The sequence below is a fragment of the Perissodus microlepis genome, chromosome 22 (assembly GCF_051167445.1).
Source record: "Perissodus microlepis isolate ML-2025 ecotype Zambia chromosome 22, ASM5116744v1, whole genome shotgun sequence".
Lineage (NCBI taxonomy): Eukaryota > Metazoa > Chordata > Actinopteri > Cichliformes > Cichlidae > Perissodus > Perissodus microlepis.
In genome coordinates this window covers 15,494,808-15,520,854 of record NC_140481.1, presented here as the reverse complement: position 1 = coordinate 15,520,854, position 26,047 = coordinate 15,494,808, and the positions used below count along the sequence as shown (strand labels likewise).

Genomic DNA, 26,047 nt, shown 5'->3' with positions numbered 1-26,047 from the left:
GCTGCTAGCGAGTCGGCTACAAGCTAAGCTAGCGAAACAGTAAAGACACAGTGAGTAAATACTTTGGCAATAAATTAAGGAGTGAGTACACAGAGAGTGTGCTTTGTATGAAGCACATGAAGATTATACTATGAAAAAAGAAGGTATCTAAAAGTGTTTAATTAAATTGCTATGCAGATAAGCTACTCAAACACACCACTGTGTGTTGGAACAGGAACAGGGAGTGATACCCTACCACAGAGAGAGTGAACACCAAGTGACAGCCAGTGTGTAGCCACCACAAAAGACAGGATCTTCCTAAGTAGATCCTTGAGTAGCCACCTGGCCAGGAAACAATAGGTGCAAACACTGGTTGGCGACCTGTCGACCATGTACCCCGCCTCTCAACCCATGGAAGCTGGGATAGGCTCCAGACCCCTCCACACGACCGTGAATTGGACAAGCAGAAGAAGATGGATGGATGGTTTCTTTAGTTCACTCATGGCCAAGAGTGTTATTGCCAGCCGAGCTGTGATTCAGAGTAATTTCTACCTATAGACAGCAAAAGTCAAATGTTGGGTAATGAATGTGCCTTTGAAGCTAATGCTATAATTACTAATAGCTATTAACCTTATGAACAGAGCTTGTTTTCCAGAATTAAATATATATTGTTATGTACATCAGACTGTGTGAATGGTGACCCATGCAATTATGTTGCTCATAGCGTTACACTTATCAAAAATCGCTCTGATGTTCATTACATACAGAAAACAAAACCTTACTGCCTTTGCTGCACATGGTTCGGACTAGATACAAACAGAATAACTTTAATTGCTAAGAAATAAGAAATTGCTGGTATTTCTTCCATCTCCTCCAGTGAATAGTCAGTAAAATGTAAGAACTGCATGTTCATAATAAATAACTAATAAAATCTCCCCTTTACTAAGGGTGTTCAATTCGTCACAGTAGGAAAGGCATGGGGGTGAACAATTAGTTGTAATACTGTGTCAGTGAAACACTTAGCATACACAGAATTAGCAAAAAAGGCCAATATCACTGTTGTGAAGACAACTGCAGAAACCTCAGCACTGCAGATACAGCAAACATTCAATTTGATTCCAAAGCACAAGAAAGTGTGGATGTGATACACTGGCCAGTCAACATCAAGGCTCTTATTGGCATGCAAAGGGCCCAGAGTGAAATCTGCTGTCCTCAAACATGAAAGCAAAGTGCAAAGAATAAATGTACAAAGAAAAGTCTTGTACACTGAGTTTGATAAATAATTGAACCGTGAGAAGAAACCCAGTGGCACACAGGATGAAGGAGAGCGTGTTACTGACAGGGTCACAGTGTGTTTGTTTTTGCATTTGCATTTATGACTCATTTAAATAAGCTTGTTTATCATTTGCAAATATTGAGCCTGAACATGGTTGCAGCATTGTGCTCCACACAGAGAACCAATAGAGCAGCTGGTTGCGACTGTGGCTGACTGCATACCATGAACTGACTGTTCTACACCGATTGCAGCCTTCATTAAGTCTAAATTAAGTCATTAAGTCTAAATGTGAAAAAGTCTTGCCTTCACTCTGCGGTCCATCTCATTCCAAACCATCTTGACTTGTTTTAGGTCAGGTGACTGTGGAGGACAGGCCATCTGGCCCAGCACTCCATCACTCTGCTTCTTGGTTACATAGCCTTTACACAGCCTGGAACTGTGTTTGGGGTCATTGTCCTGTTGAAAAATACCACAGCATCCTGCCACTGCAGGAGCCATGTTGGTTCAGTGTGCTTTCAATTTTGAATAAATGCCCAACAGTGTCTCCAGTAAAGCACCCCCACACAATCACACCTCCATGGTGGGAACCATGGATGCAGAGATCATCCGTTCACCTTTTCCACATCACACAAAGACACAGTGGGTGGAATCAAAGATCTCAAATTTGGATTCATCAGACCAAAGCACAGATTTCCACTGGTCTAATGTACATTTCTTGTGTTTTTTGGTCCAAACAAATCTCTTCTGCTTGTCGTTTTTCCTTAGTCATGGTTTCTTAGCAGCTATTAGACCATAAAGGCCTGATTCGTGCAGTCTCCTCTGAGCAGTTGATGTAGAGATGTGTCCTCTACTGGAACTCTGTGTGGCAGGAAGTGAAAACCATCTTAGGGAACTACATCATGAAGCTCACTTAGAGAAGGCCCAGGGTTTGCAGTGCTGTTAACAAAGAAAAGGGTGGCTACTTTCGAGAATATCAAATATAAGAAATATTTAGAGTTATTTTTTATTTGCGACATGATTCCATATATCTTTATTCATATATTTGATGTCTTAATTATGTATCTACAATGTAGAACGTAGTAAAAATAAAGAAAAAAAAAATGAGAAGCTGCGTCCAAACCTTTGACTGGTAGTGTATGTAAACATAATTTAGGTTTAATTCACCCAAGGCTTCACTTTTCCTCTCTGAAAAGGGTACTGTGCAAAAGTCTTTGGCCAGTGCTCATATTTTGATATTTTTTGCTTCCAAGCAGAAAGAATTTTTTAGATTTTTTAAAGTGGTTTTCCAAAATCTTTTGAAGTTCTTTGGACACCAGTTGCTTTTTCACTGATTTTCAGCCCAGCCATTGCAGTTGATATTTTCAGAGGGATGAAGGATTGAACTGGTGTTGTGTCTAACAGAACAGAGCAGAAAAGTTAGCAAATATCTAATTTGTTTCTTTAGGGACTTTGTTACTAGTGGAATGTCACAGAAACACAAAATTTGTTCTAATTTCTTCAGCTGAATCTATTAAAAATACCAGCGATAACATAGTCCGACAAGTATAAAATAGTATGTTGGCACCAACAAGGTGATTCACAAAGAGGTATTATATAAAACCTTGGCATATCTCAGCATGATGTGGAGTGTGTCATGAGAGCTCCATCTGGCCCTGTAGTTAATGTATTGTTAACTGAAGCCTCATCAGAAATGGTGTCAGTGGAAGGGTGGCTGTCAAGATGCTTTCTCAATTAAGTGAAACAAGGAGGAAAGGCTGAGGTATGCCAAATTACAGAAGAACTGGACTGAAAATCAGTGGTAACGGGTCTTATGGAGTAATGAAATTTGAAACTAAAATATACAGAGGAGGTCAGGAAAGACATACAGTAGCAAGTGTCTACAGCCACCTGTAAAACACGGCGGAGGCTCTATCATGGATTGGGGTTTATTTCAGCCAGTGATGTTGGGGATCTTGTCAAAAATGATGAAATGATGAACACAAAAAGTACCATCTGAATTTGTTCCACCCTACAACATCATCTGAAGGCATCTGATTGACAAGTGCTTCATTTTTCAGCATGACAAAGATCCATAACACACTGCCAATCCAGTAGAGGCATAGCTGTATAGAAAAACACACAATAAAACACCATCAGTCAACGATTGGCCAATCCAGAGCCCAGACCTTAACATTATTGAAGCAGTGGGGAAGAGAAAAAAAGACGGCCAACAAATAAAGATGAGTTTTGACCTTCAAGACTAGTTAAAAGAATTACAAGAAAAGTTGCATAAGAGGGTTTGGGCTGTGTTGAAGAGCAGAGGTGGTCTTATTAAATATCGACTTAGAGGCACTTTAGAATTGTACAAACTCTTTTTTTTTACTTTACATGAAATATTTACATGTATGTTTGGACTTTTCAATAAATCACTGAAATTTAAGGAAATGGCTCACGACTTTTGCGTAGTATTGTCCAATGGACAAATACTGGTTAAAAACTCTGTTTCTGATGCTGTTGAACTGTTAGCCACTAATTTACAAAAAAATAACCTGTGGATTGTGTGAGTACTCTACTTTATAGAAAATGATTTGAGTAGATCCAGAAATCTAAAATTCTAATTTAAACATCATGAATGCTTAAAGACCATTTTAGTTTTTAGTATTGATCATGTAAAGATCAATACCGCTCTAGGAAAAAGCTATGGAGTGCTAAGTATTTAACTTCATAGATTCTAGCATGTGAACCTTTTTAGTTCTTGGAGAAAGTCTAGCAGTGTGCCTTGACCCTTACTAGGTAGTGTCCAGATAAAGAAGTGGTCCTGTTCTTCTAAATGTTGCATGAAAGCAAAAGCTGCATGTGTGCAAAAATAAATTGTAACTCTTCCTTTAATTTTGAGATGAGATAGATTTTCAAAGGCCTTTACAAGAAAACTGATAACTTTGCAATAACTATAATTGTTTTTCAGGGAACTTAGCAGGACATCAAGTGATCAACTGATGAATTGATGAATCAAGCTTTTAAATACAGCAGATGTCTGTTCTGCTGCTTACTGATTCAGAGATATCCACGCATTTCACAGAAAGGCTTTGGCAGGAAGACATGCTCCAGTGTGTGTAAATGCTTCATGACCTTCTCTCTTGTCTCAGCGGGATCGTGCTGTGCAAATGGAAGACAGATTGATTAAGTTGACCTAAGTGTCAGTGGAAGGGAAGCGTCTATGTATCCTCCTTCGTGTGATGGCTCCATTGCAGAAATTAAGCCTGGCTGCAGAATAAAATGGAAAGTATGCAAGCCAGTACTCTATCCAATTTATCGAACTCGTGCACACACATTAATATCATTGATCTAAAGATTGTAATAGAGAGGGACAGATACAGAAGAAATCATGTGGTTATAGCGACCGTGACGTCACCCACGAGTTTACAAAGTGAGCGTCATGGTGTATTTATAGATGACTTAAAACCAGCAACTAAACCCATTAGGAATTTGTTATTGAGGTCAATAATCAAGAAAAGAGTGAGTAAATTTCTTCTACAAAGTCTACTTTTCAGTCAGAGGTGTCGCCCTCTGCTGGTCAGACAATGCAGGATTAAGGCATTTCACTTTTGAGACTCAAAGCCTACATCCACCAAAGTGATAAGGACATTGGGACATATTGTCCTGATCATAATCACTTTAATGACCCCCTGACATTTTATCTGGTTCTACCACGAGGTGACATTTATAGCCTAGAGTGAAATTTCTAAACAACTCTTCTGTCTAGCATTGTCTGTTCAAATGTTCAGTCTGTCTGGCACTTTGGTTTAGGACATTCCCATCAGCTTTAATCTAATTAGCAGATGTTAACATGCTGTGATGGTGAAGGCAGGCTAAACTATATCAGCTTAAAATCAGAATGTTGCCATTAGCCCTGAGTTACCAAGGTACAGTAGAAGTACTTGACTCTTAACTATTGAAGTTTCATCTCATTTTATGTACAGCTGAGAGCTCTGCTAATTAATTTACTTATATTAAGCGGTGAGTAAAAATCAAAGGGTAGTTATTTTTTACTTTTTTTCTCCAAAGTCCCCAAATCTGTTCAATTCAATTTTATATTTTACATAGTACCTATTTACAACAACAATCTCCTCAAGCAGCTTTATGTTGTAAAGCAAAGACCCTACAATAATAGGGAGAAAACTCCAACAATCAGATGACCCCTTATTAAGCAAGCACTTGGCAACAGCGGGAAGGAAAAACTCCCTTTTTACAGGAAGAAACCTCAACGCTCAGATGTGCAATGCAAGAAATTCCTAACTAAGATTGACCGAAAATAAAAGCTTTAAACCTTATCTTAAAAGAGGGTGTTTGTCTACAGTTCAAACAAGGAGCTGGTTCTATTGAGGATGAGACTGAAAACTGAAGACTCTGCATCACATTCTACTTTTAAACACCCCGGAGTATTTTAATTTGATTCTAGATTTAAAAGGGAACCAATGAGGAGATGCTAATACAGGAAAAATATGTTCTCTCTTTCTGGTCCCTGTCAGTAATCTTGCTGCAGCATTTTGGATCAACTGAAGACTTTTCCGGGAACTTTTAGGACAACCTGATAATAATGAATTACAGTAGCCGAGCCTAGAAGTAATAAATGCATGGACTAAGTTTTCAGCATTATTCTGAGATGGGATGTTTAGAGATATTCTGCAAATGCAAGAACGAAATCCTAAATATTTGTTTAATATGCACATTTAAGGACATATCCTGGTCAAAAATGATTCCTCACAGTGTTACTGGAGGTCAAAGTAATGCCATCCAGAGCAACTATCAGGTTAGACGCCATGTATCTAAGGTTTTTAGAGCTAACTACAATAACCACAGTTTTATCTGAATTTAGAAGCAGGAACTTAGAGGAGAGAGCGACCAATTCTTTCGCAAACATTTGTAGAAACACCTGCATGCCTGGGTGTTTGATTTTATACAGTTGTGGCCATGGAAGTGATTGAAAACCTGAATTTGATGATTTGGATGGATGAATTAATACTTTTAGCAATATAGTGTAGAACAGGTCCTAGCACAGAACCCTGTGGAACTCCATAATTAGCACAATTGTGAGAACAGGACTATTTTACATCCTATTAGACGTAATAGACTAAACATTCAAACCACTTTAAATTGGATTTTGTAATAATTATGTTTGGATGTAATGTCTGTATTTACAGAATTTGATCAATCTGTAGCCCACACCCATTGGCAACTAATTTCAAGTGTACCTCTCCATAAAAACCAATTTTTCTTTACTTTGAGGCGGGAAAATATATCAGTACCCTCAAGCAAACACACTAAGACATGACCTATTCAGAAACTTCACCAAGTAAACAGTAGATACACTCTGCGCAATGTTATCATTTAGACTGTGTAAAAAAAATAGTCATTAAAATCTGTGATTATTTGCCTGGGAGAACAGACTGACACCAAAGCATAATGATATAATCATCCCAAGTATTTCCCCTGTTCAGTCCCTTTTTTAAAGCACTGGTCCTGAAGTTTCTTATTGGTTTATTTACTGAGTGAATGGTCACAATTAATCTTCAGCATTAAAGGCTTTCTAGGTGATACTTTTAATCTGTCTATATTATATTAGGGCAATCCACCTCAGATGAGTGATCAAGGACACGCTGGAGAAAACGTGCGCATATATGCCTCATGCATTAGTATGCTAGGCAGAACATTTAAGCCATAAGAGCTCTTACAACAAATGTGTTCTTGAAAATCCTTAACAAGATAATCTCTCATATTTAAATGGAAACATAGTGATAATGATTTAATTATTACATTATGTTATACATGATGTGGAAAATCTCTCGAGAAACGGCCACCTTGTCCCAAAACCTCATTTTACTTTTGAAAAACAGCCATTTCCCGGAGGAGCAGTGTGTAGCCTGGGTTGACTGATGCCTCTGCATTTACCAGGATATGTGATTAGAGGGAGAGTTATGGCCAGTAGTTACAGTCTCCTGCAGATACTTTTATGGCTAATATATAATGACGGCACACCCGGATGAGCTCACAGTAAATCCGTGACATGGAATTCTCCTGTCCTTGAGAATTCAGTTCTGATCCTCATTGGCCAAAAGCAGATGTAGCCTAAATCAAAATCTGGGTTCAAAACTAGCCCTGTTTAGATTTATCCATCCTTTTTTACCAGCATTTTAGCAGGTCATTTTTTGATTTCATGAGGTGCAAAAATGTTCTAATAAAAGAAGGTTGTGAAAAAAGCTCCATTAAACCTACAGTATTGTCCGTGACTACCATACAATACGATGTTTTAAAAAAAAAAAAAAGGGTGAGAGAAGAAAAAATACAGATAAAAACTAGTTTGGTGAACACAGTGGGGAGTTTTTCTACTAGAGAGCAGGATTTTACACTCAGAAGTTTGTGGAAAACCAAAAACAGATACAAGTCAGAAATGTACAGCCTATTACACCACCGACCAGAATCCAGGTGGAGGTAACAGTTATCGCTGAATTTGTAAGTTTACTCACAAAGAAACTAACAGTCTCAAAGGTTTACGATAGCTGAATATTAATGGAGAGAGACAGAAACTGATCGCCTACAACCTAGCAGGAATTCTGACTCTCACAGATTGGCCAGCAAGAAACTTGATGAGAAGGTGACAACTGTTGGTGAGATTATTCAGAAACAGAAGAAATATAAAATGACCTTCAGTCGCTCTCAGTCTGGCGAGCCCATAAGGCAAGATCTCGCCTCATGGGCTGAGGATGATCATGAAAGGTGGTGGTGGTGGAACAACCCAAAACTACATGGGAAGAGCATCGGCGTAACTTTGTGCTGAACATTGGGGCGGTCAAGATCTCTGTCTAAATAAATAAATAAATCTGGGTAAAATCCCAGATGATGAAACATGCAACTGTTTTGCTGGTAATACCTGAAACGAGTAAAGAAAATCAACAGCCTATTTACGCAAGACAAATTATAATTTTATTGGGGGGGGCTTAATATTGGTTGGGTCTGATTATTGGCGGAGTCATAACCCCCCCTAACCCCCATGGAAATTACGCCCCTGGGGAAGAGCTTGATAATGATTTGAAGGCACTTGGGACCACAGAGACCAAGAACACCACTGGTAATACACTACACCATAATGTACTGAAATCTTGCAGTGCCCGCAAGGTTCCCCTGCAGAAGATGGCACATAGTGCTTGTAATGTGTTTTTTGTTGTTGTTCATTTTGTTGCAAATTAGCAAACTTACAAATACAGCAGGGGATCAAATAATTATTTCACCCACTGTGCTTGATGATGACGTGGCTGTAGCTCAGGAGGTACGAGGTCACATACTAATCGGAAGGTTGTTGGTTCGATCCCTGGCTGCTCCAGTATGCATGCTGAATATCCTTGAGCAACATACTAACCCTAAGTTGCTCTCTAATGCATCCATCCATCAAATGTTAGAAAGCACTTACGTAAGGAAAAAACAAAACAAAAAAACAGACAAAAGTGCCTGTGTGAACGGATGAAAGAGACAAGTTGCATAAAGCGCTTTGAGTGCTCAGCTAGAGAGGATGACCATTTACCATGAGAACAGCCCGGCGACAGACAATCTTACCTGGTGTCATTTCACGAGAAAGAAAAAAATAAATAACTCCTCGAAACGTGCTAAAAACTTTCGATCATCTTTTCTAAGTCAAATTTTGGACTTCCTTTGTAAAGCACTTTACTGTAATTTTCACAAAAATATGTTGAGTGCACTGGATTACAGAATGCCTGCAAGGTAGGAGAAATCTATTAAAAAGTCAAGACACAGCAACAATATTTGCAAAATGGTCATCTTTAATACACTCACGTTTCCACAGAGGATAAAAATGTGATCCCTAGTGTCTAGCAGTCATATATCATTGCTGCGTACTGGACTGCTTGCACACTACCTATACACCTACGTGACATACATGAAAGACATTTAATCAACTGATCCCAAGGCACAAACATGCAACACAAGCCCTGCCTCTGATGGCACTCAGAATTGAATTGTTCCTTCAAGAATACAGTTCGCCATGCCAATGGTTACTTAGATGACCTGTATAAATACGCAGTCTGTATAGAAATCCTGCTTAGTCTTCTTCTTTGAATCTAAAACACTTTGAAGTGTCTAAGCAAAATACCGCCCAAAGGTCATGGTGTTTTTACCATCTTGCTTCCACCCATCAAATCCGTTCAGCTGTGTGCAGACAGACTGCAGGGCATGTGTGCTGTGGGTTTGTCCTGTGACTGACCCATGACTTAACTGGCTGTCACAGGGACTGCATGGCATGCCAGCAAGCAGCTGTGGCCTCGGTGCCTCAGTTAGGCCTGTGGCCCTCAGTCAAAGTGTCTCTCTGGGTGTGAGAGACATAATAGTGTCAGTGTTGGTGGTGCTAAAGAGCCCGTTTGTTGATGTTGAAGATTTTGACAGAGTGGTCGGCACTGGCGCTGGCGAGCTGGACCCAGGAGCTCTCCTCCTCGATTTCACTCTCTCCATCACCCTGTCCATCCTTCTTGCCATTCCCCCGACCTGCTCGGCCAGTCTTGGGCCTCCAGCAGAGCCGTTTTACTGCCAGAGTGTGGCTTTGTCTGTGAGAGGATGTGTGATGAAAGGAGACAACAGAATACTTGTTTGGATGACAAAACAAGCTTTCAGACAAAATCTACACAACTGACATCCCATCTATTTTACACCAAACCGTAATTTATCTGTTAAACACACAACACAAAAACTTTGTTTGGTATATTTTGCTACAACTGGGTTTGACCATATTTTCCCTTCACAACTACCTTAATTGTTCTTGGCAAAGATTCAGCAAGGTGTTTAAACAATCTTCAGAGGTCATATGAGTAATGTGGTCTCATTCTCATGTTTAAGAAACCACTTTAAGATGATTTGAGCTTTGTGACATGGTGTGTTATCCTGCTGGAAGCAGCCATCAGAAAATGGGTACACTGTGGTCATAAAGGGATGGACTTGGTCTGCAACAATAGGCAGTTAAGTAGAAACAATGCTCAGTGGTTCCAGGGGCCGTAAATGTGGCAAGAAAGTACATTTGATTTGTATTTATATTATTATAATACATATTAAAGTTCTTTTGTTATATGTTGTTCATTTTTACCTGCAGTAACCAAGGAATTTTCCAACTTATATATCATCTTAAAATATGAAAAAAAGGCTTATCTGAGGTGTGACTTCCTGATACAAAGACTGTGCAACCTATCTTGATCTTTACAGACTATAGTGGCACAGACCAGTGTGAGATAAAACATCGACAGAACCCAAATTAAGGTACCGGTTGATGCCATCTGCATCTCCTCTTCAAAGGAAGCAGACATAATCTCCATCTCTATCTATTTTTTTATTATTATTATTATTTAAATGGTAAATAACAGAAAGCTTCTGCTTCTCAACAGCAATTAGAGTGAAGACCCACAACTGACACTGTGATGAACCTCAGATCGACTGCATGTGTGCAGTAAGGATACGAGGTGTCCGTTTCTCCGCAGCAGCTCCAGTCGTCTCCTCCAGCAGGCTCGCTGCCAGGGCTCCACCTGTACAGCCGGATCCTGCCACACTCCAAGCCAACTGCAAGCAGGTAGCTGCAGAAAGTAGGAAGGAAACACAACAAAATCGAACTTCAGAGCAGACCTCGTTTTCCTTTGCTCTGACCTAGATGTCTTGAACCAGTACTGTCACTCTTCGCTACAAGAGTTAGACACTTTTACCACATTGAATTCCATTTCAGCACAGTATAAGTGAACCTCCGGGGTCTTTAGATGAGAACATGAAGCAGTTTAGTGTCAGCCACAGTCATGTCATGTGTTTAAATTAATTGGATATAATGTTTCTTTATGTGAGGTTAACAGCTTCTAAACCAATTAAACAATCAGTTAACTGATGAGCAGTTTAAGGGAGAAGAAAATAGTTCAAAACTGCAGCTTCAAATTATTGAAGCAAACTTACAAAGTACCGAAGTCGATATGACGGTAGTTGGATGTCATGTAACACAAACCTGTCACTAGAGCAGAGTACAGGGCAGAACGCTATAGCAGTAGCAGAATCGCCCACATCTAAGATGGAAGAGCACGGTTTAATCTCAGGAGGCAGCACAGGGTCTCCAGAGTCCAAACTACATGGGCCCCATACTATCACCTGGACACACACACACACACACATACACACACTTTGTTTAGAAAAAAATGCTACAACTCAAGAGTGCAACCAGGTGGTATTATTGTCAACGCGTAATGTGACGCAACATTTAAAAATTACCTTCTTGTCTCGACTTGATGTTACAAAGAATTTGCCGTCAGGGCTCCAGTCACATGACCAGATGATTCGGCTGTGTATGGCTGTGTCCTTCTCTGTGTGCGCATACAGCGAGAACAGGGGCTCTATATGGAAACGGGAACAAAGAGCAAGAGAGATCATACAAACAACTGCATTCAAACAATGGTATGAGTGCCGGCACTACATGTATTGTGTCACATTTCATCTCCACAACAACACTTTTCCAACAGAGGATGAGCTGGTAGCAAAACTTGTGTTATATTTACTGCAGCATGACATCAGCACGTTTAGATCCCTGCCTCACAGCTCAGTAGCAACAAAGACTCTCCCGAGCGACAAATAAACAACCGAACAAGACAGAGAACCTCATTCCAGCCCTCCATTTCAGTCAGTTTTGGTTTATGACCTGCTGCTGTTTATTTCCCTAGCCTAAGTCATTTCAGCCTCCAGATTGGTTTCCCTAGAGAGCTTGTTTGTATGCTTCTGGCAGCTGCCTGCCTGCATGTCTGCAGTAGTCCTGCTCTCCACTGGCTCTCTCTCACACACGCACACACACATAGCATGAATATTGTAAAACATCAGCACTGCCACAAAAGTCTGAGTTAACCAAAGTGTTGAGGTTTGTGTTCAAAGGATTCTCCTTCTCCCTCCTTCACAATCTTTCATTAACACAACTGGCTGTTGAGCTATATCACATCACACACAGATGGGGACTGGAGACACAGACTATAGAGAAAGTGTCCATTTTGATAAAACACACAAAACATATCAAGAAGACTAAAAGGTAGAACATGTAAAAGCCCACTCAGGTTTAAAAAAAAAAAAAAAAACCAGGAGGAGCAGAGGAGAGAGAAGGTGACAATGTCTCCAAGGCCAAGACAAAATAGGGCGGTGGAGGGAAATGCTCAGGCAAAACAGGTAGGGGCCAGAAGATGTGTGAATAGAATAGAGGTAGTCATTTGTTTGATCAGCTCTGACTTCATTTAACCTTCCCTAGTCTGAAGGTAGGAGACTGTGCGTGTCCTCGTGCGTGCTCCTCACAATCACCTTGAGTGATTCAGCAGTCAACCAGAACAGACGGGGAGCCCCCCGCCCCTGGAAAAAGCAAAAAAACAAAAAACCCTGTAATCCCTTGCCATTTCTCTTAAGAGAAACCAAAGACCAACACACACACACACACACACACACACACACACACACACACACACACACACACACACACACACACACACACACACACACACAAGCCCATTCAGCTATCTTAGTGAGGACCTTCATTGACATAATGGTTTCCCTAAACCTAACCATAACCTAATTGTGACCCTGACACTAAAACCACATTTTGAGCCTCAAAAAGGCCTTCAAACCTGTGAAGACCGGTTAGTGTGTCCTCACAAGTGACTGTTGGTTCTCACAAGTATAGTAGAATGCAGATTTCGGTCCTCACAAAGATAGCTAGACAGGAACACACACACACACACCACCCTGCCTCTGCGTAGCCCACCATTCAGGCGAACAGAGGAGTGCGTAACGCCTCTGTCAGTGCCCATTAACACCATCCGGAGAAGCCAAGAGAAACATAAGATGCTTTACCAGGTGCAGGAGGAGGTAATCCTTAGGGCTTAAATGTCGTTTTCTGTTCACCTTAAATGCAGGATTGAGTTATTTGTAGAGTCTGTGTGCTGAGGTTCTCTCATATAAACATCCTCTCCAAGAACACACTCCTGTTGACAACAGCAACAGCTCTACACAGAACTTGGGCCAACAGAAATCCAATGTCTGAGCTAGTTTTTTCTTTTTCTTTTAAATAAAATGTTTGATTGTTTTCTAAATGTATTGTTTCTCAAGGTTTATTGATTATCTGGATCCATATTCACAATGTTTCAGATGTGAATTTAGCATTTATGTTTCCATAAATGCTAAAGAGGTAAGTATTATTTCTCAGTTGCAGTGAATAGATAGGAGCAAATAAACTGTAGAAAACTAAACAGATAAAAGAACAAGAGAAATAACAATTTAACATAAACCAGTGACACACTCAACCCTGATCAACCCCGGCAGGGCCTCCTTGGATGAGGGTGTCTAATGATAATGGCCGAAACACCCGATGAATCCAAGGTCCACTACTGACGATGTGTCCCAAATCTTAATACGATAACCTTACTTCTGAATTCAGAAGTATTATGAGGACATGGTCGGTAGTAACAATGGTCATAAAAAGTATAAAAACATGTCAATACCTCGGTATGTCAGAGCACTGACTGTATTGCTGATGTTACTGATGGTGACAGGAAGGCTCTAACATTTGGAGGATGTGGTCAACCAGTAAGACCACGCCCCCATGATCATAACCTATCAGTTGATTATCATCATCTAAGAGGATACAAGTCGTATGGAAAATCTGTAGCAAAGTGATATCACTTCATACATGAAACATGTATCAACACCAAAAATCTCATGCTAATGACTTTGCCACATTAACATTGCTCGGTACACTCGGAGCGAGAACTTGTAATTGTAAGTAGTGTGCATGAAGTATATGCTGTGATGGAGAAATGTTTGCAAAACAACCAATGTGACTTTGAACGTGAGCACAGCTTGGGTGAAGATCCATTAGGTGATCACTGTGTGCAATTTCGATTAAATTCTGACCAATCCTCCAGTGCAATCTATTACAATTTGGCTTTTATCCACCAATGTCTTCAAATTCAACTATGATTTATGGTTGAAAATTCAGAAAAAGTTTTATAACTTATGTTAAACCTATGTTTTTGACAAGTGAGATGTGTAATGTCATAATATAGAAAGAACCCTATATGACCTCTTCTTCAAGGCCAATAGAGTCATCTAAAGGTCAAAGTGATAACACTATATAGTCATTTAAAACAACCTTTCTTTCTATCATTGTTTATATTTAAAGCATACAGGCTTAATCCCTGGCCTCTTCTTCAAGGTCAAATAAGGTCATAAAAAGTCTCATTTTTACATTTTACATGTCTTTCTTTCAAGTTGACTCCAAAATGCATTATATGTTTCAAGAAAGTATTGTTAAGAGAAATAAGCTGCCTAGTTAGTTAGAAATATATTGTGGTACATTTCTAGATACTAGATAGTAGATGTAGTAGACGAATATAGTAAGCTCAATTTATTTATGTGCAGTTATTTACAAATCATTGCCTATTACCCATTACCTACTCCTTCATGATGTTCGTACAATTAGAGTGAGCATCTGTCATGCTACCTTTATCTGATTTTAATTCCACTTCAAAGTTTTTAAAGTATGTCTAAAAAGAGAAAAGAAAACAAAATGAATATACAGAAAACACAACAATGTTGCCTTAAAAGTAAATGCTGCCCAGAAAGCGAGCTGCCTTAGCCGAGGTTTGTACTCTGTGACTGCTGGGTGAGCAGACAGATGATGATCCTTCAGCTGGATGAGCTAAAAACTCTGTAATGTCGGGATTACAGCTTCATACCACTTCTGGCAGAGCTCCTTTTTATCATCAGTGAATATTTATCACCCTTTATCACTCTGGTCGTGTGTCTGGAGACTCTGACTCTGAGTGAATAAATCTGGGACCAAACAGATACCTTATGCCAGATGTGACTGGTTAGAATCTAAGTTGTACTGATTATGTAATAAAATGAAATCAACAAATTTATTTATTTAATAGATCATAAAAAGGCAAAAAAAACCCATGAGTGAGACCGTTTTATTGGTTGGTTGTTCCATGGCATCGTTTAAGATTTGAGTCCAGAGACGATTTCTCACTCAGAAAGCTCTCACCCAATGTGAATCCTGACAGTGTTGACCTTAGAGAGACAAATCTATTTCTCTGACCATGTCAAAACCACTGAGTTAAGTCACAAAGGAGGGTAAAGGTCAAAAGAAATTGACAAAATGACTGAGAGAGCGCTAAAACTGAGACTTTTCAGCTGATATTTGCTGGGTTAAATTGGGCCAATTTTATCCGTAGCTGACCGCAGCATGACTACTCTTCAAGGTAATTGGGGGATATTTAACCTCATTATCTCCACTTTCAGCAGTGTATACACTCTTAAATTTGCTCTTAATAGTTTAAATAATGACTGAAATACGTTTTCAGTGAGTCACATTAGACATGTTTTGCCAACCATCACATTTTTAGTGCAAGACACCAGCTCTCAAAGTGCGTAAACAAATCTCACACCTACCGCAAGGAAGCATCAAAGTATCCTCTTTATGGGTTAAAATGGCTTTTTGCACACAGCACACAATCTGAAGATCACACTTTTTAAACATTTTAGCACCTACACTGACCCACAAACACCACTGGAAGTGGGAAAGACAGTTTTTGTGGCTTTAGCTGAAGTTGGCAAACACACAGAGGCCTCTTTATATTCACAAACCGTTCATGTACCTTCAGTGTTTTCTCATTTACTTCTCTACAATTTCACAGCTCAGAGCCCCTCAGAGCGCTACCCCCAATATCACAAATCCCAGTTTAACACGAAACTATAAATATCATTGTGGTTTGTCTTTATCAGCGCATGCAAAGGCTACTGCATCGTGCTTTATGTCTGTATTTATTCAAAGTGTTACTTCAGAATTTTCTTTTCAAGCTTCATCCCAGAGAGTATAGATTTGATGAGATCTCTGCAATCCACCGCAGAGGATTTGATGTATTCTGCATGGTAATTACCCATTTGAAAGCCTGTTTCAAATCATTGCTCTACCTACAAATGTGGAATTATAAGCCTTGAAGGAGGGAAGTAAGCACTAATCGTTCATTTTGGTCAGTCTGGTCAGTTTCAAATCTTTCCTATATTAAATCCATTTTGGACTAGATTCATGCAGTGCATCACTTGTTTGGCTCTTCATAGTATTAATGAGGGGAGTCCTTCCAATAAGGCCAGCTTGACTTGAAATTCAATTTGGAGGAAATCTGCTCTGTGGGTTTACCTTATTTTAATTATTTGGAATTAGGGGAGCAATTCTATGTGCCAGAAGGGCTCCGACATTGTCGTTTTTTCTTAATATTCACTCAAGCACATTTTTTAATTAAACTGAATTTATTTACAAAGCATTATGAGGAACTAACGTCTCATTCTGAGTCACACTGCATTTGAAAATCAAATCCTGAAGACCAAACACTAATAACCCTGTAAAACAGACTTCCTTATTAGTCTGTGTTGTCCTCATTTCTCACCTGGACTTTCAGGTGTGGGGAGATTCCTTCTCCATAAAGACCAAGTGCGATCTCGGGAAACAGCCAACAGGAGCTGTGCATCAGGTGAAAAGGCCATTTGGGTAACCGTGAGGGTGTGACATGGAAGAACCTGCAGCTGACGCCATGTGGTTGTACTCCACAGCAGCACTGCTGCATGCTCAGCTTTGGATGCCTGGAAAGATAGTAAGGGGTCAGTTCATTGTCAGACATAAAACACACAATGCTTTATAAAAGCACCTGTGTTTACTTTATAAGCTACTTCTACAGTTGAAGTGTTCCACAATGAAACAAGATTATTTCACAAAAAACAAAAACTACCACGATCAAAACAATTAGCACCCCTGATGCTAACAGTCAGTTCTGATTTGATGGTCTTCTGGCATGGACTTTGGTCTTCGGTTCACCTTACAGGTTTTCAATGGAATTCAAGTTGGGGCTTTTTGCAGGCCACTCAGTAACATTTACTTTGGTCTTATGGAGGTAGTTCTTCACCAGGAGCGACGTATGTTTTAGGTGGTTGTTGTGTTAAAAGACAAAGAGACGACCCAGACCCAGTTTTGCTGCCAACTACTTGAGGTTGTCTTTCAAAATCTTTACATATTATAGCATCCCCATAATACATCCACCTCCGTGTTTCACTGTGAGGACGGTGATCTTTGGGTTGTACACCTTTCTCTTCTTCTTTCAAACATAAACAGTGCCTCTGTGGCCAAAAGAGCTCTCGTTTCCAGTACGCATAAACTTTCTGCAGGTCGTTCTTTCTTACTTTAGTCTAGATTCAAGGTGTCTCATCTGCAGAAGTTTCCTTGGTATGCAACCTCACACTTCATTCCAGTGCAGGGATCTAGTGGTTGTCTTCTTTGAGACCACAGTTCCTGACCTGGCTAAGTCATTCAATGATATCTTAGCAGCTGTTCTGTTGTCTTTAGACTCACACTTGTTTTCTTTCCAGAGTCTTTCAAACCCTTTGCTTCCTACCCTCTGCCAAATTTGTTCCGTACTGTGTGGTACTCTGTGATGATACTTCTCACTCCAGATCTTAACACTTGGAAATGCTGTGATAACTTTGTATATCCATCTCCTGCTTTGTGAGCATCAACAAATCTTTTTATCAAATCTAAACTGATTGATTTTGTTTTGGGCATGATGCTTTCTCAAGTAACTGATCAAACTCTCACTGAAGTTTTTATAGTGTGTAAATTGGAAGATAACTCTCAGTTTGAACTTGATTTTTAGAAGCTTTGAGCATTACAAAGTTAAAGTACACCATTGAACAGCAGTGGTTTCTGCTTTGACCCAATAAAGAGGTCAGTTTTTCAGGGGGTCTAATAATATTGACCCTGATAATCTCATTTTTTTTCCTGAAATAATTCTGTTATTGTGTGCAAACAAAAATGATTTATGCTTTCTAAAGAAAACTTTTTTAAAAAAGTCTAGAAATACTATGTTGAAAATCCCACGGTCTGTTGAAAAGAAAAGAAAAAACACTGAACATTTTTGACAAAAACCTTCAATTTCATAGGGGCTTAATAATTCTGTCTGAGTCTGATGTTTTGCACAAAATATATCTTGAAGAGTAAAGGGATTAGATTTAATAAATACTGGATCAAAAATATACATTCACCCACATAGAAATGAATCTGGTGTTGCTGAAATTAAGAAAATATCTTAACGTAGTGCCTCTTAATGGTCTATGATGTATCCGTGATTAACTACAGCTGGTAATTTATTTGTGCAAACATAAAAAGGGTTTCACAGCTCACACAGTAAAATGTTAACGTTCAAGGATCTCAGTGAAGATCCGAGAAAGAGGATCACAGATTTAGACAAGTTAGTGTCTCTTTCTGCATAATTCAAGATGATCTGTTCAAACAGCTGCACAAGATCTGAAAACACCCTCAGTTATAAGGAAGTTGGTTTGGGTGGTCAGAAACAATCCAGACACCACAAAGGTACAGGCCTACATAAACTGGAAGCTGCTGGACATTGCTGTCTACTCTGAAGTGAGTCTTACATGGCTACGTAAGGAGAGGCTGCTGTCCAAGAAAGAAGGACCTGGCTCCAAAATGAACAACCCCAAGCTCGACTAACGCTTGTAGCTGACCACATGGACGAAGAAATAAAACCTCTGAAGGAAAGTTTTATGATCAGATGAAACCAAAATTAAGTTGTTTGGCTACAAGTATTGTCAGGTCAGCCTGGGATTTTAGAAAATATTGGGACCTAGAGGAAAATAAGTCAACATACGGACTGGAAAGCAAACCAAGTAGAACCAATCTGCAGTCTGATTTGCCAACCAGAGTGTTAAAAAGACCCACAAAGCAACAAGAGCAGCAGCAGTCCAGAAGTTTTGAGATATACGTGCACAGAATGATGAAAATGAAAATTAACTGTATTTAAAGCACATTTGGGTCACTTTGTCACAAACTTTGTGTACAGGATACTATGGGCTTATGGTGAAGAGCGGTTAAAAAGAACGACATAATTCAGCTTTTTCTCTGAATAATTCAGATACATTTGAGTAAATATTTTGTTAAAATAAAGTAAAAATGACACACTACTGCTTGGTGTGCGCATAATTGGGGATTGGCTTTATTTACATTCATTGTAAGAAAATAGTCAAATGAAGTGGTAAAGGTTAGTTAGATGGTTCTGTCAGATGTGTACATTTATTAGCATATAGGTTTTTATTTTTACATCTGGTTTTTGATTTGAAGGTTTTTCATCTAAAGATCTAATGACCCGATGACTAGTGTTGAACTAATTGAATCTATTAAAAAAAGAAAATCAATTAAAATTTACATGGTTATTGAGGGGAATCTAATAAAACCCATTTGGGTAAATGAAAAAAATCTCTTAAGCAAGGAAACTGCACAAATTTACATAACTTGACAAAAAAATATAGTGAAGTAAAGGTATCATAGTGCTGGGCAATAGAATCTGTGGGACTGGCATACGTGGATGTAGTAATTAAGGCAAACTACCTCAGAAATCTTCAACATAACTTCAAACCATCAGCCTGACAGCTGAAGCTTGAACACAGTGGGTGCTTCAAAAGGTCACTGAGCCCAAACACACATTAAATGTGGTTGTGGAATAAGTAAAACAGCCAAAGTCCTGTCCTCAAGTCCTGTCCTCAAACTTATTAAAAGTGTGTGGACTGTGCTTACAGCCATGTGAAAGTCAAAGTATACCTTGATGCTTCCAAAGGAATTAAGAGGGTAAGCAGCAGCCAGATGTTGCTGATCAAATGCATGCGATTAATTGATCATCAGCAGGTGTGAGTCTTGGCAGTTTGCTGGTCTGGAGCATTTGGGTATGTGTGAACACAATTCCACCAGTGGATGTCCCAAGGTCAAACCACACAATGCTCAGAGAAATTATATTTAAAACAAACAAAAACACTTTAGAGCTATATCTCAGACTCTACAGACCTCAGTTGCCATGTTATGACAGCACAATTAGAAGAAGACTGAGGATGCCTCTTCTCTCTAAAAAGAACAAGGCGGCATCACACAGAAAACGATTATTTCGAGTTATTGCTGTTAAGGTGGTTCTACAAGCTACTGAATGATGGCTGTACTTGATTTTTCACAGGACTCTGTGAAACTGTGCTTATAAGAGTATTCAAATATCAAACTGGAAATATATTAAGTGTCTTCCATGTATAATTGTGATTCTGTATGTATTGGGGGGGCAATCTTTTTATTCCTAACTGTGGGTTTTGCCCAATCATTGAGCCCCGAAAAAGGTCAAAGAAATCATTGAAAGCCTGATATTGCCTTGGCAATCATTTGTATGATGACTGTAATTAAACTTTCGACTGCAATTGCAGTGCTGACTGTGATATGCAGTCCGGCCTGGAGCTTATCAAACTGACCTTGCATGCAGATGCCACCACTGTTCTGCTGCTGTCAGACGCAAGACAGAACATCTCAAAGCCGTGCCCGTACCTGTGGACAGGGGACAATCATACAGAGGTTAACCATGAACAGCCACTCTGACTGTGCAGAAGGACAGATATATGTTACAGACAGACAGGGAAGGGATGCATGGTGAGGCAGAACAGAGGAAGAGCTCCCAGTGTGACAGTAAATTAAATATTCTTTTATTCCAGAGTGTCACTCCAACAAGCTTCCAGGCTCGAGCCGTCGCCACTTGCTGACAGGTAAATAATTAGAGTGTGAAATTAAAATACTGATCTGTGATGACTAGTCCTTCTCCTGCTGACACAGATGAACAATGATGATGCTCTAGCTAATCACTCACGGCCTAATTGCTTTTAGCTTGCCATCACCTGGTTGTTTTAAAATGCCAACAAGCTCAAACTGCAGTCTGCAACTCAGTGGAAAGAATTTCCAGCCTCTACCAGCCAGCTTTCAAACACTGCAGCAATTTGGCCACAACAGGGAGAGGATTATTTATGCCACAAAAAACAATTTAGTCACTTACTCATTTTAATGTTTCTATTCTGCACTAAACGATTCAAGGGATGAAGCCAAATGAAGGTAGAAAAATGCTTTTCAACACACACAGTGTTCGCACCTCAAATAAATGGCTGTGTCGTATGTCATGTTTATGGTGGAATGACCGGTAAATGGATTTAACATTGGCCAAAGTGTGGCAATATATTCAATCTGGAGAAGTGGCTCATGGGAAGCCAAGTAGCTGGATTCTGACTAGCTGATGAATATGCCGCTGGAGTTGTGGGTGCAGAGGTGAGGGGGTAACAAAGAAGTCTATGTAGGGAAATCTATTATTTTCAGATAGAGTAGAAACTTTTCAATAGAAGACACAAGGAAACACTGATGTCTTTATAGACACAAATATATCAATAAGTATGTCAGCATTTCACTTACAGCAAGTAACAGAAAATACATATAAGATTTAGATACTCACAGTTTCTGGACCTCAGGCCAAAGTGTGTTCTGGAGAAGATGATCCTCTGGTGGTGGCTCTGCACACACACACAATACAAATAGTTTGCTGTTATTTGTAATGCCCTGAAATCTTAGTTGTTCAAAAAATAATTAACAATCAGCTGAATAAACAAGGAATGACTGTTATAATCTGAATTTAAATGTGTATCTGGAATCCACACAAATTAAAGAGCAAAGAAAGACCTTAAAGGATTATAAGGGGGTTTAGTAAAGCCCTTTCAGAAACAACATCACTAGTATTTGCGGAACATAATGTACCACACTCAGCAGCTACACTGGGACACAGCTACGTGTTAATAGCTGCTTTGATAGTTACAGGCATGTAAACACACACGCTTCAGAGTTTAGTAGACTGAATAAGACGATTACGAGACTGTAGATTACAAACTGTGACTAAGCACGCATCATCTAAGCTTTCAGATCCTGATCGATCCCGTCTCCAAGTCAGGGATAATTTCTGAAGGTAATTAAACAGCTTCCAGATGTGGTGTGAATAAATGAGTGGCACTCTCTCAATTTGGAAAAGTTTTTTGATTCTGTTGATGTCCGATGCTGCAGGTATGTAAGAAACTCAAAGACTTTTAAACAGCAGAAATCAGAATAACAAGTTGGTTATTTAGTTTGTTAACACTTCACCAGAAATTTTGTTGAGCATAAGAAAAAAAATCTGATCCTAAGATTTTATACTATTTGCAGAAAGTAAAATTATAATATATTTTTTAGAAATCAAAGGAGTTCTTTGGGGGAGAGTGAGACTGGAAACAGGTGTCTCCTGCTCTTGCCAAATTTTGTTTTCTTAACTTGTGAACAGGCTGCACTTTCAGACATTAGGTAGGCACACTCAAATGCTCTCAGAAAATTGGAATTTAGACTAAAACTAAGCTTTAGTCTAAATTCAACCTAGACTCAAGCTGTTTGATCTATATTGATCCTACGTCTTAGTCTATGCAAGACGGTTACATTTCTAGGGAGGTAGAAGAGAAGAAGAAGAAGAATCCTTTAATTGTCCCACAAGGGGAAATTTGGTTGTATCAGCAGCAAAAAAAAAAAACCACACATATACAAAAAGAACAGGACACAGAACAGAAAACAAAAAACACATTTTTTACATATTTACATCATGGACAATAGTTACCAGAGCAGAGTACAGTACAGTTGTTAAAACTAGCGTACAGATAGTGTGCAAACAGGGCAGGATACTGAAAGATGTTTAAATACTTAAGAATATTTAGAATAATTAGAAAAGTGCAGATTGTGTATTGTACCTGTGCATTAAAAAGTAGACATGTAACGTCCAATAAGTTAGTGTATATACAAGCTGAGAAAAGTAATGTGCAGTTATAACAGCAGAAGTTGCTACAGCGCTGATGTAAACATCTATGTTTGTTGGGAGCAGTTTTGATTGTACAGTCTGACAGCTGCAGGGAGGAAGGACCTGCGGAAACGCTCCTTCATGCATCGAGGATGCAGCAGTCTCGCACTGAAGGAGCTCTGGTGCACATTAGGTTAGGGTGTAGTGTTTCAGAAGGGTTTGTGGTTAGGCTGTAACTATGACATAGCACAGAAGTGTGTGACTATCCCCTTTCAAAAAGGTTTATGATACAGACTGAAAAGAAGAAACGCTAAGAACATGATAATCAGCTCAAGACAATGTCTCACATTCGCATATGTTTACATTTAATTGCATGAAATCCTGAGAAATAAAACCCATCACCCTAAAAGCAACACATTATTTTGCAATAACAACCTGTTTCTTTCTACTGTGTGTTTCTTAACATTTGCTGGTGTTCATGGGGGATTAAATGATGCCCAACTCTTTCCCCCACATCATCGGATCTGCACAAGTTCAGTTTCCCTTTCTGAGGCATGTAGTCGATAGCTGCACTTTTTGCGTTTTTGCTATCGGACATGGGCTCCCCTTTTAGCCTGATTATTCATTTCTCTCCTTGCCTGCAGAACCCAATCAAACAAGTAAAAATGCATTGTTAACAGCGGTCTCCACACTTGGTTGCTCCCGACATAGCCCGGGGTCATCAATACTTAAACTTTGCAATCACATAAACCCGCTTTCTAATTAGCATTGCAGATTAAGGAGTGGCTTCAATCATGCTGATGACAGCCCTTGACACCCTCTAGCCCAGGGGTTTTAAAAGGCTGCACTACTTTGTTTTCATTTGACTCTCGTTCAATTCCCATCTGCCTGTTTCCTACAATTACCTTCTCTTTTGTTCCCCTGGTTTTCCTTTTCCTCCGTGACCGTTTCCTTCTCTGTTTTTAAATGATCAGTTTTCAAACTTTTTTTCTGGTTCCTGTTTTTATTAATTTATTTTCTTGTTGCTTCTGCTCGCATTACTGGCTCCAAACTTTCTCCTGCTGTGATACCATCAGCCTTCAGCAGACCACCTCCCCAAGAGAAAACACAGCGGATAAATAAAGCTCTAACTAACTGCATATCATCGGCTCTTATAAGAGCAACCAGCAATAGGCATATCTCTCAAACTCTTAAATGATGAGTATGACTCAGGCTTTTAGACTCTAGAGGGAAACAGGGATGCCCTTTTGGCTTCAAAATTATTTATCAGAGAGGTTTACCACATTTTAAGTGAGACTAGGTCATCTGTAAAAATACTTGAAAGTGTAAATCATGCAGCAGTACCTGTCAGGTTGAGTGGGTGGAAGTAAGACTCCTGGTATTGGTCAGATACCCTGTTGAACTGCTCCCCCTCTTCTTTGTTTTTCGGCACAAGGTCACCTGGAAATTGAAATTATACTATTACATTATGCAAAAGCAATGAACAAACCCGCATATGAATAAGCTTTCTCAAACTACAGAGTGAAGCGAAATTGATTTTTGATGGAAATCATCAAACAAAACTGCGGTGTAATTTTTTATTTTACCCTGAAATACAGCCTTGTTGGACAGCCCGAGGGCAGGTGTGCTGGCTCCTTCTGGGAGGTCGGCAGAGTCCTGACATAGTTGAACCAAACACAGAAGGTATATTCATGTGTTAGAGACTGCAAAGGCTTTTTAAGGTGACTGAACAGTCCATTAAGTACTTTTCAGAGAATAAAGCTTTCGTAAGATTTAATTCCAAACATTTCCACCAATGGGAATAATATACCTTCAGAATAAAATCAAATATTCTTTAGATACACATTTAGCTGAACACTTACACTGGATGTTAACAGAGTTTCTTTTGAAGTCCCAGATATATTAGCAAAGTTCTCCACAAAGTTACGAGGTGCTTGAAATACTCTCAGGACCTTCTCATCAGCTCCAGACACAAACTGAAACCTCCCGATCATGGCCAGACACTGCATGTCGTATCCATGGATCTGCGGCCGAGAGATTTCATGCCACGTGACCTGCAGTGATGACAGCCACAAAAAAAATATGCTGAACACGTGGCTCTGTTCATTTGGTCGCGTTGCGCAGTGCCTCCCTTTTCGATAGATCTCTGATGTTTGGGGATTTATTTTCTTGGCCCAAAACTCAGGCCTTTGAAACGACGCCAAATACAACATTGATTCTCTCGTGCAAGTGAAACATTTCCAGCTTAAGATCCAAAGTGTTCTCACAGGGGACGATGGAAGCCTCCAATGTGATAACTAGATTTCATTTGGCACCAGCATCAGGTGGTATTGTGGCAATAATCCAAACTGGCATCTTGAATAATGTAGTGGAAGCAGGAAGCGTGACTACAAATGTTTCTACCCAAACTGAATGCTAAACTGGTATGTCTTATCCTGCTTCTAAAATGCTAGGTGGATAACTATATTGGCAATTTAGAAGTGTAGTCTTTTACTTTAATATATTACCCCACTGCAATATTGGTTTCAGTCCCAGCTGAGTCATCTTAGAATATATATAGTGTTGAAACTAAATTAGATATAGCCTAAAGACATTTAAAAAAAAGGAAAGAATAATACATTAGAACCTGCATATATATCCCATAAGGCACAAGGCAAACGGCCTACGCCAAAAAAGAACAACACGCTAAGTAGCAACTGTTAGGACGAGCCAAGACGAAGCAAATCATTTGAATGGCAACGATATTCATTAAATACAAGTGCATGAAATATGGTTGATATATTAAATGATGAAAAAAAAAAAAATGCAGTGCGGTCACAAGTAGTCGTTTTTTAACTAAAATTCTAAATCTTAATTAAATCTGAATTTACTGTAAAGAATATGAACTTTTGATGGGTATGTTTTATATTATCAGTGTATCCCAAGCATTCATCATATAGAGCGAGCAAAGTATAATTAAACTGTGAAATATTACTGTACTGTTAATAACTGGGCACCTATTTCTTTAATCTTGCCACTGAATGAGGATACATGTAGA

General features: G+C 39.3%; 1 protein-coding gene across 1 annotated transcript in view; it reads right to left on the bottom strand.

Moving 5' to 3' along the window:
- Positions 1-9,048: 9,048 nt before the first annotated feature.
- elp2 (elongator acetyltransferase complex subunit 2) overlaps positions 9,049-26,047 on the bottom strand; it is a 34,144-nt gene continuing 17,145 nt past the window's right edge. The window contains exons 13-22 of the mRNA XM_084919449.1: positions 24,873-25,064; positions 24,597-24,666; positions 24,355-24,450; positions 21,658-21,715; positions 20,639-20,711; positions 16,738-16,930; positions 11,531-11,652; positions 11,271-11,410; positions 10,744-10,857; positions 9,049-9,843 (exon numbers count right to left, since the gene is read on the bottom strand). Of these exons, the coding sequence (XP_084775575.1) occupies positions 9,648-9,843; positions 10,744-10,857; positions 11,271-11,410; positions 11,531-11,652; positions 16,738-16,930; positions 20,639-20,711; positions 21,658-21,715; positions 24,355-24,450; positions 24,597-24,666; positions 24,873-25,064 (1,254 nt within the window). The 3' untranslated portion in view covers positions 9,049-9,647. The remainder of the gene's footprint in view (positions 9,844-10,743; positions 10,858-11,270; positions 11,411-11,530; positions 11,653-16,737; positions 16,931-20,638; positions 20,712-21,657; positions 21,716-24,354; positions 24,451-24,596; positions 24,667-24,872; positions 25,065-26,047) is intronic.